We start from the raw sequence: 15,991 nt of genomic DNA, 5'->3' as shown, positions 1-15,991 counted from the left end.
CTGCTTTGTGAGCATTTCAGTTCAAAACTCAAATTTGGCAATGAAAAAAACATTGAAATGTGGAATTACTGGAGCAGTTGATGTAAAAAAAATTATTAACTGAAAATAAATCACTTTCTAATTTACAGGTGTGTTGAGCATTGCTTCTCAGAAGTTGATCAAATAAAACACTAAAATGTTAATTCATTGTAAATATTTCTGATGCAATTTAGAGGTATGATAAGATCCAAGATTTTCCAACTCATATTTTGATGCATAGATGCAGTTTTATACCCCATTTACACTTGTTAATGGGGGTGTGTGCGATTATATGTGGGAACCCCAGTGGGGAGTTTCCAGCAGGTAGCTGTGGAAGGCAGCCCCATTGAAAGTAATGTGAGGCTGACAGCTCCCAGGGCTAATTGCAGCCATTCACATATAGTTTACTCATGTAATAATTACCTGCGAGTAAGGATGGGCTCAGGTGTGATTGCAGCTCCAGGCAGTGATTAGGGCTGCACAGTGTAAGCTTCCTGGCAGGCTCTGACATGTGGAGCTGCAATCACACCTGAGCCCATCCTTGGTCTACCCGTTTATGTTCTGGATTTAGGTCTATTTAACGTCTGTCTGTTCATACGCTTGTTTAATTTGGTGCATAGCTTGTTCTAGGCATTTGCACTCTTTTGTCTGCTAATCTTTATCATTACTTTTTTCCTCACTGTAACGGTCTGTTACCTGGCTGTCACCCCTGTTGACATAGGTAGTCCATCAAACTCAAATCCCTGGTCACAAAGTAGGTCCACATAAGATTTAAATCTTTTTTATTCTGTATGCAGTCAGCATAATGTAGGAGAGTGGAGGGTTTGGTATTTCTATGTTGGATCTGTCCCTATGTGCCAGGCCAATATACTGTATAGGACAGCTGGACAGTGCAAGCCTAGAGTTCAAAGGGAGATACCCTTTGATATTTATAGCGTTACCGAGATTTGACTTCAGGGTAGAGGTCAGCAGATTTAATGCACAGCTTGGATCTCGAAATAATGCCTATACGGAGGAAGAATTGGCTGTGACCCATGTGTTACTAAAACCTGAAACTCAAACTGTGACATAAAACTGTAAAACTCTGTGCTTCATATTAGTGATTATTGTAAAACAGAATGTGCAGCTTTGAATTACTGATTATAACACACACATAAGAGAATCAGTTTGGTCCAATAGGATTTCTCTCTATTCCATCAATTTTCTTTCCCACTGTAGACTTGATTCTGTAAGACTCAGATAGGGGCTTCCATTGTAAAGCTATTAATTACTTAATTTATCCTTCATAGGTGAGTGGGAGAGAGTTGCAGACATTCAGTCAGCCTATTGTGGTGACTGGCATGAGGAGGCAGTGACGCCACTCTGGATATACATAAATGATGGAGCTGGCCGTTAATGCTGCTTAATGAGCAAGAATCAGACCCTTCTTCTTCCAATGAGCAGTGAGTGATTCATCACACGTTTAAGCCTGAGACTGCAGAAATAAACCTTTAATATTAATTTTTTTCTGCTCGGTTAACATTGAACAAAACCTATTTATTTGTTCTCTACTGAATGCCATAGAAAAGTCATATGTATTACAAAAGTTATATGCAACTTGTTTCATTAAAGACATGCAAGAATATGTCAGCCAAGTGTGCATGTTTATGCAATGATAAAGCCCCCTGGTGCTCGTCTTACCTGGGGGAATTACTAGCGATTGGCTGTGAAAGTTCATCCTGCACAATCTTTTCTTTCCCCTGATATCAGCCAGGCAACATCTGCAATAGTCTCACGCATACAAGCCATGCCACCTGTACTGTGTGTACATACAGTGTAGGTGGATATGTTCAAGCAGAACTCCAGGCAGAAATGAGATAAAAATGAATAGCCAAGTTAAATCATAAAATAAAACCAGCTTTTGTTGCAATAACTTTTATTCCAGATATTTCCTCCACAGTACTTTTTTCTGCCACTAGATGTCCCCAGTCTGTTGGCTAGCATCATTCAGCCCACTTCCTCTGGACCCACCCAAGCCTCTTACTGGACAGTGAAAAGAGAAGCAGCACAGTGATCAACTCATCCCTCTGCTCTCTCCTATTGGGGTACTTCTTGTCAGCACATGAACTCATTGTTTCTACTGTGTTCCCTTTCAAACTAGTAGATTTAACAATAGTAGAGTATAGTGACCATTATATATTTTTTTCATGTAAACCTGAGGCTAAGTTATAGACCAGTGTAAAAGTGTTAATTTATATATAAAAATAAAAAGAATTTGCCAGTGTAGAAATTTGCTTTTTATTACTTAAAAAAAACAAAAACGATTACATTATGCAAAACAAAAATATCAAATTAAAAGGCTCCCAATACAGAAAAGCTGTAAGCAGCATTATATCCAACAGGTTATCATCCAGATGAAAGACTAGAAAACCACAATGGCTGTTGTATATGTGCGTTTGGCGACCCAACATATAACCAAAATGCCTCGATGATGCTATGGTAACCTTTTCAATTATCGATGTAACACACTAAAAGCAATACAAAGTCACATTCCATACCTGAGGGACCAGCATTTAGGTGTACACAGCCCATGCCAGCCAATTAGAACAGACTTCAATTAGGCAGCATATGTACACGACAGAACAACCTTCCAATATACAGAATAACAGCTCTTGTGGGAGATTCACCCTTCACTTATTTATTTTAAGTAAGGCCGCAAACAGTCTTATTACATAAAGAAGTGAGAAACATAATGCAAGCGACCAATCAGTTTTCGTTTCACTAAATTTAGATTTATAAAAGAGTAAAACCTGGTTGCTGCTGTGTGTTACTTTACACTAAATTCACAAAAGAAACATTACAAGACATAAATGAATCCAAGCGCAACAACTGAAATCCTACAAAAAAAAAAAGAGGATGATGTGACTGACACTTACTTACAAGGTCGGTGGGTCTATTATGAACAGCATGTCAAAAATCCACCCATGCAGAATCAATTTGAGCATTCTGGATTCAGGTTAAAATTATCTCTTAAAGCGGGGGTTCACCCTAAAAAAAAAGTTTCTACCATGCCATGCAGCATACTAGTGTCAGCTACAGTATGCCTTTATTTATTTATTTTGCGCCGTGCTCACAGTTTAATCGCTTCAGACTCCCCACGGGGAGTAGGCGTTCCTATGCAGAGGGAACGTGATTGACGGCCGGCTATGGCGCGTCACGCTTCCCAAAAATAACCGAAATAGGACTTGGCTCTTCATAAAATAAAGGCATACTGTAGCTCACGCTAGTATGCTGCATGGCATGGTAGAAACTTGTTTTTTAGGGTGACCCTCCGCTTTAATATCTTTGGTGTTCTGGATCCCAAAAATGGCTGAGAAATCTCAGAGATACATTAAAGTCTGTCTACCTGCACGATGTGGAGGGATAGAGTAGAAGGGTTGGATTTACTGTCAACTTATTTCTTTTGCTCTGTCCCCATATAGAAGATTTTTTTCCCTCACTTCCAGTGTATTTGATGGATGACAGACAGGACAGGAGGTGAGGTTAGATACCCACAACAGGAACATAAAGAGTGAAGAAGAGTTAGATCCTTTGTTGGTCTTTTGTTTCTGTCTGTGCCCCCAGAAAATAGATACCCCCTCGCTTCCTACCCCAGTAATGAGTGTCAGACAGAATAGGAAGAGAAGAAACGTTTCTGAGAACACAGACAGTTTTTACAATCTCACAGATAAATCTCAACAGAAAATATTTAACAACCAACAGACAATCGAACCCTTCTCCACCCTACCCAAACAAATGTTGGTTGGGGTTTGGATTGAAGTACAAGTGTTGCCCATAGAAACTTGATTACACTGTTTTCGAAAACAATGAGTAGGCCCTATTTGTTGTAAAGAAGGCAAACTGCCAAAAAATATTTCACAGGGGCAGTAAGGGGAGTGCTTGTATACAAACAAGTAATTACATTCTATAAATGCAGCTGCAGCAAATTGTATGTGCTTACCACTCCTAACGTTAGCTAAAAATGTATGTTCTATAGTTTGTTACACGCTTATCAATATCTGATCTAACTTGAATTTACTGATACAAACACACACACATATAGGGCCATATATTGAGCATGCTTTAGGTGAAGGTCTGACGGCTGAAGAGATCCAAGGTGACGGCACTCAGGAATGCCGGGATACTGTTCTGGTGATGGAGGTGAAGATCAATGAAGTCATGTAAGGTCAAGGAGAAGCTGGTTTCCAGAAGTTGTAGCTTCCCACCACTTGGGCTTGTTGACTAAAAGAAGAAACAAATATAAAAAATGTCAATTATGTTCTGAAGAAAGGATTGATCAATGAGTACAAGTTATAAAAAGTATAGCACAGGCAAATTAAGGATACGACACAGTGGAGTTGATTTACTAAAGGAAAAAAGACTGTGCACTTTGCAGTTGCTCCAGAACTTAGTAAATGAGGTAAGGCTTCACTTTGCAACGAATACCCAATCACGTGCAAAGAAAAAAAAAAGAAGTCAGCAGAGCTTCTGCTCATTTACTAAGCTCTGGAGCAACTGCATTTGCAGGGTGCAACAGCAACCAACCAAGGTTTATCTTTCCTCCTTTAACCAGAAACTAGAAAGCAAAACACATACTAAAAAGTATAGACAGAGTGGCGAAAGAATAGAACCACTTTCAGGTATTTTTGCCATCTGTGTCCCTACATGGGAGAATTACCCTCTCTGTCGTGTTGCTGACAATGAAAGTGAGGGAAAAAAATATAGAAGTTTGAGTTGTCACCCAAACAAAAATAGAAATTAAATCTTCTATTTGGGAAATCTCAGAGAAGATTTCCCTTACTTTGGAGTGATTGTTTCTCGTGTCCTGTTTTGTCTATGGGGAAAAGAAGGTTCCCAAATGGAGCACAGATTAAAAAAAAAATAAAAAAAAATCTATAAGTAGTTTTAACTATTCCTTATTCGGTCTAAAACAAAAAAAAAACGAACGTTTTAATTTTTTAGATATAATATAATGTGCTTCTAAACTCTAATGGTTTATCTTTGTGCATTCTCTGCATCAATGTAAAAAAAACTTTCACTGCCTGCCCCTCCCCTCAAGTGAGTCCTCTAACAATCCAGGGTCAAGTGAGTCCTCTAACAATCCAGGGTCAAGTGAGTCCTCTAACAATCCAGGGTCAAGTGAGTCCTCTAACAATCCAGGGTCAAGTGAGTCCTCTAACAATCCAGGGTCAAGTGAGTCCTCTAACAATCCAGGGTCAAGTGAGTCCTCTAACAATCCAGGGTCAAGTGAGTCCTCTAACAATCCAGGGTCAAGTGAGTCCTCTAACAATCCAGGGTCTCTCCTCAACCTGCTCTCACAGGCTTTGCTGAAAGCAGCAGGAGCCATAGGGTCCTGCTGCTGTCAGTTAAAGCATACGAGAAATGAGCGGGGGCAGGGCTGAGCAGCTGTGTGAGCCTTCATGGATACAAACAGCCTGGGTCAGGGGCGAGCCTGCATGTGTGCCCTCCTAGGAAATGGCTTGCTATGGGGGCACACACATAAGAGGTGAAGGGAAGAGCCTCAGCGGGGCTCCCCAGAAGAGGAGGTTCCACGTTGCTCTATGGAATACCATTGCACAGAGCACCAAAAAATGTGGGTTGACAAACTCGACTACAACCTTGGACAAACCAGACTTTATTTGTTCGATAAGGGGGACCACACAAAATTATAAAACATAATACATTTATTTGTATGTATTAAAATAAATGGGATAAAATGCCCCAACTTGGTCCAAGTAATAGACAGAATCTAAGGTAAATGCCCTACTAAAAATGTCTAAAGTCTATGCATGGACCGCATTTACAGCTAAATAATAGATGTAAAGTCTGTATACTTCCGGTCGCCAGGTCAACCTTTTTGCCAATTCTGGCTTCCTTAGGACACAATATAATAGGACAGCACGCATGGGGGTATTTGATCAGATACGTCAACATCAATTCCCATCTCTGTCCCTATGTGGTCATAAGTAGTCATCACTCTTGGCATGTCACAGAATCCAGCGAAGCTCTCTATTATAACTATGGTAAGTGGGTGGAGTTACGAGCAATGTGCCAGAAGTTTCCATCTCCCCAATACTCAAAACTCTATTTCACGAGTTTTAAACAGACCACCTTTGTTTGTTTCTTGCAGATTTCACTTTATTTCTAGTTTAAGCAGAGGAAGAAAAAGCCTCCCCGCTTCATAATAGAAAACGACTGAAAAGGATAATTATACCTAACTGAAAAATGCACAAAGCAAAACTTTGCCAGAGAAGACAAACATCCAAAATTCTCTAAATGATCTATTAAACTTCATGTGGATGTTTATCGCTATTTACTAAATTGAAGCCTCAAACAAAACACTTTATTGTTTCTGTTCCTCTCTTGCAAGGTCATAGATGAACACGACAAGACAATACAATACAGGAAAGCTCTTACACAACAGACAAAAGAAATGCAAGTAGGCAGCATAAACTCTTTGTAAAGGGGAAACAATTAGTGCAGAAAAAGAGCATCTTGTGAAGATCAAAAAGGAGACTTGCTGCTCTCAACTTGTGCAGAAAATAAAGAAGTTGATAGAGAAAAACCTGATGTACAGGCTGTGGGCACATTCCAAGTGCCACTTTGAGGGTGGTTTCTTGTTCTTTTTCAGATTAGGTTTAGACACCAACCTGTTTTTTAAGTCCTCAGCTGGCATCCAGTTGCATACCAATTAAAGAACCCTGGGACCCAATAGAGAAATCTCTTCCAACTTTCTAACACAGATAGACCTAGAATACTTGCAGGTATGACCCCAAAGGGTCTCGCATGATTGGTGTCCTGTAGCAGGCAACTGAACACAGTGAACAGCCTATAACCAGGTGTTCTCAGGTGGGGCCCCAGGAACATTTATAAAGCAGGTGAGTGATGAAGCCCTTACAGTTTCCAACAAAAATCTGCTTTAAATAAATGTGCTCATTAGGTCAGTCTAAAGTCCCCAAGATCGAATAATGGGATTTATACCTAATATTTATTTTTATTTTTGGAAGGAATAGAAGTAGTAGACTTTAAATGTAGAGCAATTTAGACCTCAAAATACTACCTTTTAACATCTTTTTGTTAGGGATACAAATATACAAGTTAGCTGATCTCCAAAACCTGATATGCTTTAAAGCCACTGGGGTTGCTTTTTAAAAAAAAGAACAAAACCTGTCTGCCAATATATGAGTTAATACTTACCTGTCCTGCTGCTTGTGCATCAGAATTCAGCATCTGCCGTGCTTCCAGAAGTGTTGGCTGCCTCTATATACCTTTATATATATATATATATATATACACACACACACACACACACACACTATATAACTCCTCTTTATACTGTGGTTTCATCAGGCAGCCCCTACATCACAATAGGGCACAGTAGTGATGAAGGAGACCACCGGAGGAACCACAATGTTCGGTAGGGGACCAGGTACTTGACAGACCCAGATGTGTTGGATGCTGTAGATTCTTCAACAAGCACCGCTTACACAAAAAAACCTACACTTGGCACCTACCTACCTAAGGTAGAGGGTGCTTTAGTAGAGTAAGAGAATATGGAAGAAAACAAGAAATTACAAATTACCCATAGACCGAATTAAGAGCAGTAGGGAATGATATCTCGGGTAAAATACAAGCATTGTATGAAGGAGAGTATTTTCTAAACATTGGCAGACAAAATAAAATCCCTCTAGATCTAATAAAAAGTACAAATCCTCTTTTCTAACCTCAGTAAACTTTCCAACCATAAATCACCATTACTGCTTATTTATGATTAAATGGTAATATAAGTTCATGACTGCATAGAGATTATTAAAAATGGCAAAGTTGTATTGTTCACCTCAAAAGAACTCTCTTTATTCTTTTAAGTTGCCCAAGTTCCCAATTTCAACTTTTGAACATAGTGCTAATTTCAATTAATTTGTGATTTTGTCTACAAATCAAATGTCAGTGGTGTGTACAGTAGTGGGTCCTAATGTCTTGGTGCCCCTTCTCCAGCACTTTTTATTTATAAACTGTTACTTAGGTAACTAAGTCATGCCATCCAAATACTGCTGTGTTAAAGTACGAAAGTTTACTTCATATCATATCTAAAAACTTAAGAGCAACATTTAAAAATATTTCAGTTTACCAGTCCTTGGATGTAGTAGGATGTGTACATTTGTTTTCTGTTTTTAAAGTTCGTTTTTTTTTTCCTTTATTTTCACCTAGTGAGCCTGCAAGTAACACACTTCCTTTCATAGGGTGACAATGCTCACGGACTAAACTGTATCTATAGAGAACAGTTAGTTTTTTTTTTTTAGGTCTACAGAACACATCCCCTCTTATCTTCTTCACAACATAGGAGGGAGCTGTTGTATAGTCCAGAGAAAGCTGGAAACAAGGCCAACTCATTACAGTCAACAGAGGCAGATGATCCATAGTGAGTTATCGGCTCATGTGATTTCTGGCAGGATCAGGGAGTATTTTTTTGCAATTATTGAACAGATATGGCAAAATGCTTTCAAAGGGATAAGTATTACAGTCACCGAGAAGAACAAATATAAGAGGTTCATTGTTAGAGTCTATATATACTGAAATTCTATTCCAGCAAGGAGTCTGGTTCATGCTGCGGTTCCTTCAAGACAAAATGTAACCACATTTCTGGTTTTAGTTGTGTCGACTCCAGCATGGGTGTATGGGGAACGCCAGCAGACATCTAGTACCAACTGAATTCTATATACCCATTTTCTGAATTCACCAGCAACTCCAGGGCGCTACATTGCTTATTTCTTTGTTTTTAATAAGTTGTATGGAAGGTTATACATGGAGAACATGTACCAAGTTATCACGGGCTGATCCGTCCATTTTCCCCTGAGGAAAGAGAGACAATTGTCCGAAATGTCGGGTTTTAATCAGACAATCATCTCCCGTATACTACGTTTTTGCTTCATTATATCATTGTTCTCATGTGGTTTTAAAACTGTTCCATACACTATTCTATTTTAATGTATAAACAAACTTTTTGATATATGTACAATAAATTATATTTATACCTTACTTTTTGAGTTCATACATTTTGGTGCCTTTAAAGTCCACTAGGGGATCTCCCTTTTGTTTCTCGATTCATTAAATGGATGTGGCACTATTTCTTAGAGACGACTACCGATAAAACTTTTTTGTTGTCATATATATACTGAAATCGTTCTCTTTAGTCAACTGCAGTAAAATGCAGAGCACCTCAAAGAGTCATTGGAAGTGTACTTTCTGAATCCTGTGCCGAGTATTTTTTCCCCCCTGTATCTTTAGTCACTTTCAAGCAACCAAGTTAGGTGTGAATTTGGGGAAGGGATCACGGCTCCAGGTGGATGTGTGGAAATAGCACTCTCCTCAAGGTGGAAGCAACAGGTGCAGGCTAAGCATATAGCAATTAGAAAAGGGAAGGTCTGGAAAAGCCGCACTCCAATAAAAATGCCTTTATTTTGCAAAATAACAAAAATACAAACCACAGCAGGTTACAGGATAAAAAAACTGACGCGTTTCACACTCTCAACAGTGCTTAGTCATAGCTTAGGTGTGAATTTTGTTGGTGGCAGGAAGAAGTGTTTTAGTACTGCTATTTTTTCTTTACATTAGGCTTTCTGCACTTAGGGGACTTTATAGTGCATGCGATCGGTGTGTATGGTATGAGTAGAGGTTGAGATTACCAGATAACAGACAAAGGCCTAAAACTAAAAGATCAAATATTGAGCAGTGTTGTCTGCATGAATCCCCAGATTTCATATTCAGGTTTAATCAAAGAAAATTATTTTTATATCAGTGCTAAATAAGGTGTAAACATCTTTTTGAGAAAATCACTGACACAATCTAAAATAATATGCAAACTGATATTCAGAGAAACCATAAGTAATTCTTAGGGAGAAAACAGGTGCACAAAGAAAGGCTATTTCAGCAGAGTATGCTTCATCTTTGTTGGATACTCCCAAGTGTCCTGTTGGCTCTTGCTGAAAAGCTTTCAAGAATGCGCTCTGAGGTATCTGAAAAAAACTTTGTATTTTTTTGTTTTTATTTTTGTTTAACGCTATCTGTAGTGATACAGTAACTGTCATTTGTTGAGAACTCCTCGCACTGGATAACAACTTTGAAGGGCACACATCCTTTTTCTTTGACATTATTTAATCTTGTTTTTGAGTCCCGTGCAACAAATAAAAGACCAATTTTAGGCGTATACCCAAAGGTAATTTTAAAGGTGCTTGCAGAATTAAATGGGTAAGTGAAGTGTACAATTGCAAGATGTAAAAAGGTCAGAAAAGAAGATGTTTAAACATGTCTTGTGTTGTGTTTTTCCTAAATGTTCAGAAAACAAGCAAATGTGTCTCAGGGGTCTTACAATGGCACTTCTTTGGGATAAAAAGGTAAAAATATATTGTCTTAAAAAGGTTTATACAGTGTAAATAGATCTTAATATTGTGGCACGCAAAGTGTGTAAAAAATAATATCCTTTTTACATCTGTCATTAATAAATTTTACTTAACCACTTAAGACCCGGACCAACATGCAGGTAAAGGACCAGGCCCCTTTTTGCAATTCGGCACTGCGTCGCTTTAACTGACAATTGCGCGGTCGTGCGACGTGGCTCCCAAACAAAATTGGCGTCCTTTTTTCCCCACAAATAGAGCTTTCTTTTGGTGGTATTTGATCACCTCTGCGATTTTTATTTTTTGCGCTATAAACAAAAATAGAGCGACAATTTTGAAAGAAATTCAATTTTTTTAGTTTTTGCTATAATAAATATCCCCCAAAAATATATAAAAAAAATGTTTCCCTCAGTTTAGGCCGATACGTATTCTTCTACCTATTTTTGGTGAAAAAAATCGCAATAAGCGTTTATCGATTGGTTTGCGCAAAATTTATAGCGTTTACAAAATAGGGGATAGTTTTATTGCATTTTTATTAATATTTTTTTTTTTTTACTACCGATAGCGACGATTAGCGATTTTTTTCGTGACTGCAACATAATGGCGGACACATCGGCCAATTTTGACACATTTTTGGGACCAATGTCATTTTCACAGCAAAAAATGCTATAAAAATGCATTGTTTACTGTGAAAATGACAATTGCAGTTTGGGAGTTAACCAGTAGGGGGCGCTGAAGGGGTTATGTGTGACCTCATATGTGTTTCTAACTGTAGGTGGGTGGGGCTGGACGTGTGATGTCATTGATCGCCTTTCCCTATATCAGGGAACAGACGATCAATGACAGCGCCACTGTGAAGAACTCCAGGGACCGATCTCGGGACTCCGGCGGCGATCGGGTCCCGCGGTCACGGAGCTTCAGACCAGGTCGCTGGCAGTTAAAGTGGTTAAACAGTAATGAAAGTCCTTCACTAAGTAGGCCAGTCTCTCCTTGACAGCAGTCTTATCTGAAACCTTTCCACAATGCACATGCTACAATCATTATTAAAGCGGCGTTCCAGCCAGGAGAAAAACAAATTAAGTCCTCATGCACATTGGATGTTAAAATAACGTTGTAAAAACGCTAGTAGCTTTGCAGCAAGTTTTTTAATGTTTTTGCAATATTGTTTATCGTTTGTTAGCGTTTTTTAGCCTATTTTTTTAAGAAATGTTTTTCTTTTTTTTCAGTGAATCAAAAATTTTAAAAAATGCTGTTGAGCAACATTTTTGAGGGTTTATCAACATTTATCAGCGTTAGACCGTTTTTACAGCTTAAAAATGTCGCTCAGAACCCATTAGTTTTTTTTTACTGCTTAAAAATGCCACTGCCCAAAACTGCTGATAACAGCCTATGTGTGCATGGACACCTAGGATAACATAATGGAGAGTTTAATGACTAGAAAAAAATGTCTACTGCCAAAAACAGCTGCTGTAGAGCATGTATGGGGAAGACTGACCCAAACATGTTGGAAAACCTTGTCCGATTGCTAGGTTTTCTTTGATAAGTTGGAGGGGTCTGAAGTATGTCTTCCTTTGACTGTTTGCCCTTGCATGTGGTGACTATTTGAGTTTTTGATGCCTGGGTGCAACTGAAAAAAGCCTGCTCTTGTGGGTACCTACGGTTTGTCACACACCAAAAAAAAAAAATCTTTCACATACAGTTGTGCTCATAAGTTTTGTGCTGCTTCTGGTTCATGGGTCCTCTTTTCCCAGGAACTTTGCTAATAATTTGTGTTATTCATATTCTCTGAAAAATAGTCAAGAAATCATAACTTCTGCCAGGGCATGTAAACTTATGAACACAACTGTACATAAAAACATCAATCTGAAAGTATGATAAACAAGCAGAGGCTGTCCAAAGCAAAAATACCATGACAAAATGAGCACTAATTTGGATTAGTGGCAAGGATGAGAAGTGTCATTATAGTGGGGGATTTTATCTCAATCCAGACAGACTGGGTGGAAGGAACCACGCATTCATCTAAGGCTCGCCAGTTCCTAAATGTCTTGCAGAACAATTTTGTGGGTCAGATGGTAAAATGCACCATCTAGAAAAAAAGCATTACTAGACCTACTGATTACCAACAATACAGACCTGATCACAGATGTGGGGCAATTTAGGAAACAGCGATCACAGGTCAATTCGTTTCAGTATAAATCACACAAATAGGAAACATAAGGGGAATACAAAGACACTGAATTTCAAAAGAGCCCACTTCCATAAACTACCATCCTTGCTAGAAGATACTAAATGGGATAAAATCTTAGGAATAAAGAACACGGAGGAAAAATGAGTATGCTTTAAGAGCATATTAAATAAGGGTATTTAGCCAGTGCATCCCAATGGAAAATACATTTAAAAGAGCTAATAAAAGTCCTGGGTGGCTTAACTCCAACGTAAGAATGCATATAAAAGCAAAGGATAAGGCCTTCAAAGAATACAAGGCTGAGGGATCAGCAGCATTCCAACTTTACAAAGAATGCCACAAGAAATGGAAGGGTGCAGTCAGGGCGGCTAAGATAGAACACAAAAGGCACATAGCGGCGGAGAGTAAAATAAATCCCAAGAAATTATAGTACATAAATACAAAGATAGGGAGGTCAGATCATATTGACCCTAAAAAGAACGATGAAGGGAATCTAGTTACTAAGGATGGAGAGATGGCGACGTTATTAAATGTATTCTTCTCCTCAGTCTTCACGAGGGAACCGGGGGGGGGCTTCAGTAGCCAAAACTGCAATGTTTATCCTCATGACCCGTGACAGGAAGCACCCCAATGGCTAACAGAGGATAGAATTAGAAATAGACTTGAAAAAAGTAACATTAATAAGTACCTGAGACCAGATGTCTTGCACCCGAGGGTCCTTAGGGAACTCAGTCAAGTAATTGTTCCAAATTTTTCCAAATAAACTACTGACTGCAATGGCACCAGCTGATTGGAGAAAAGCCAATGTAGCACCAATATTTAAAAACATGCCAAGATACATGCTTGGGAATTACAGACCAGTTAACTTAACATCAATTGTATGCAAGCTCTTGAAGGGGATGATAAGGGACTATTATACAAGAGTTTAGTAATGACAACTGTATCATTAGCAGTAATCAGCATGGATTCATAAAGAATCGTTCTTGCCAAACCAATCTATTAACCTTCTATGAGGAGATGAGCTGCCATCTAGGAAGGCCCATAGACGTGGTGTATCTGGATTTTGCAAAAGCATTTGATACAGTTCCTCGAAAACATTTACTGTACAAAGTAAGGTCCGTTGCCATGGACCATAGGGTGAGTACATGGATTGAAAACTGGCAACAGGGGAGAGTTCAGAGGGTAGTGATAAATGGGGAGTACTCGGAATGGTCCGGGTATGGAAAGTGCTGTCCCCCGGGGTTCTGTCCTGGGACCAATCCTCTTTCATTTATTCACCAACGACCTGGAGGATGGGATAAACCGCTCAATCTCTTTATTTGCGCTCGATACTAAGCTAAGCAGGGCAATAACTTCTCCACAGGATTTGGAAACCTTGCAAGAAGATCTGAACAAATTAATGGGGTTGGCAAATAAGGTTTAATGTAGGAAAATGTTATTTATAATTGGGTGGTAAAAATTATGAATGCAATCTACTCACTGGCATGGGGTGGAGGGAACCTCTGGGGGACTTTAGGATGAAAAAGGATCTGGGGGTCCTAGTAGATGACAGGCACAGAAATGGCATGCAATGCCAAGCTGCTGCAAGCAAAGCAAACAGAATATTGGCATGCATTAAAAAGGGGATTAACTCTAGCGATAAAAACAATAATTCTCCCACTCTACAAGACTCTAGTCCGGCCGCACCTGGAGCATGTCGTCAAGTTCTGGGCACCAGTCTTCATAAAGGATGTGTTGGTTCTTTGTAATAAGCAGCCTTACCAACCAGTCAGGAATCTTAGGAAAAGGTGATGGAGTCACCCTTGACTTTTACAGATGAAGTGGAGATCAATCAGCTGCCAATATATCTGGATCTACTGGTCCTTTGACATGCATTTGTCACTGAAGGCAAGATCCACATAGGCACGGCTTTATTATATGCAGAGTCTGAATTGCCCATGTCTGTGACTAGAAGACAACAAGAATAACCCGACCACAGACTATATGTACAAATACAAGGGGGGGAACTGAAGCGCTAGCCAATACTCCAAAGTGAGGGGTGGAAAATTAAACAATAAAAATTGAAGTGAAAAATTAATGCTGCTCAAATCTAAATTGTAATAACAACAAACAAACGATATGAATAAGATGAATGATGAGCGCAAAAAATTGATGAATGGTGCACATAGAAAATAAAAAATATATAAATGTGAAACGTCCACTGTGAAAAAGATCTCTTATATAAAGAGAAAAATACACCAAGGTAATGCATTCATCAGTGAATCCCTGTGATAATTAAATGAATGATAATTCATATAATAAGAGGAAGTGAATAACCAAATGAGGCAAAGTTCATAGCCAGCAATCACTATGATAGTAAGAGGGGATGTGATCAAAAATGTCCCAAATGATGACAATCCATCCGTGCACATGTGATGAAAAAAATCCTTGTGTACAGCTGGGCTCACAGAGCGCTTACCTCCATATCATGAAAAACCAGCAGTGTATCCTCGGATGGGGTCAGTCCCAGAGACGAGTGTCTCCCCGACTTCCTCCTCGCTGGATCAGTAGCCACGGTCCTATGGATCCTCGATGTGAGTGTCAGACAGAGACAGCGTCCTTCTCCCTGTGTTTGCAGTTGCGGTCTTCACCAAAATGGCGGCTCCGTTTTGCACATACACTAAAGGTGTCTCCAAATGGATAAAAAAGACTTCCAATGCAAAACGGAGCCGCCATTTTGGTGAAGACCGCAACTGCAAACACAGGGAGAAGGACGCTGTCTCTGTCTGACACTCACATCGAGGATCCATAGGACCGTGGCTACTGATCCAGCGAGGAGGAAGTCGGGGAGACACTCGTCTCTGGGACTGACCCCATCCGAGGATACACTCTGCTGGTTTTTCATGATATGGAGGTAAGCGCTCTGTGAGCCCAGCTGTACACAAGGATTTTTTTCATCACATGTGCACGGATGGATTGTCATCATTTGGGACATTTTTGATCACATCCCCTCTTACTATCATAGTGATTGCTGGCTATGAACTTTGCCTCATTTGGTTATTCACTTCCTCTTATTATAGAGGATTGTTGATTTATATTTTGGTTTATCATTTGGGTATCATTCATTTAATTATCACAGGGATTCACTGATGAATGCATTACCTTGGTGTATTTTTCTCTTTATATAAGAGATCTTTTTCACAGTGGACGTTTCACATTTATATATTTTTTATTTTCTATGTGCACCATTCATCAATTTTTTGCGCTCATCATTCACCTTATTCATATCGTTTGTTTGTTGTTATTACAGACTATATGTATTTATTAGTAGTCTGCAGGGAGGAGAGTTGTACAAATTTGTGCCTAGAATAAAAAAGTTGAGCAACACTGCAGTCCC

General features: G+C 39.2%; 1 protein-coding gene and 1 long non-coding RNA gene across 3 annotated transcripts in view; one reads left to right on the top strand and one right to left on the bottom strand.

The window, feature by feature from the left end:
- LOC120943409 overlaps positions 1 to 2,164 on the top strand; it is an 84,409-nt gene extending 82,245 nt beyond the window's left edge. The window contains exon 3 of the long non-coding RNA XR_005750285.1: positions 1,308 to 2,164. This is a non-coding gene — a long non-coding RNA (uncharacterized LOC120943409). The remainder of the gene's footprint in view (positions 1 to 1,307) is intronic.
- Positions 2,165 to 3,332: 1,168 nt separating this feature from the next.
- Positions 3,333 to 15,991, bottom strand: part of MAD1L1 (mitotic arrest deficient 1 like 1) — a 915,026-nt gene continuing 902,367 nt past the window's right edge. For both annotated transcript variants that reach the window (XM_040356690.1, XM_040356691.1), the window contains one exon: positions 3,333 to 4,278. In XM_040356690.1, coding sequence (XP_040212624.1) covers positions 4,120 to 4,278 — 159 coding nt within the window. In that variant the 3' untranslated portion in view covers positions 3,333 to 4,119. The remainder of the gene's footprint in view (positions 4,279 to 15,991) is intronic.

This window comes from Rana temporaria, chromosome 6 (assembly GCF_905171775.1).
Source record: "Rana temporaria chromosome 6, aRanTem1.1, whole genome shotgun sequence".
In the NCBI taxonomy this organism is placed as follows: domain Eukaryota; kingdom Metazoa; phylum Chordata; class Amphibia; order Anura; family Ranidae; genus Rana; species Rana temporaria.
The sequence above is the reverse complement of the archived record's forward strand: the minus strand, read 5'-3'. Positions and strand labels throughout refer to the sequence as shown.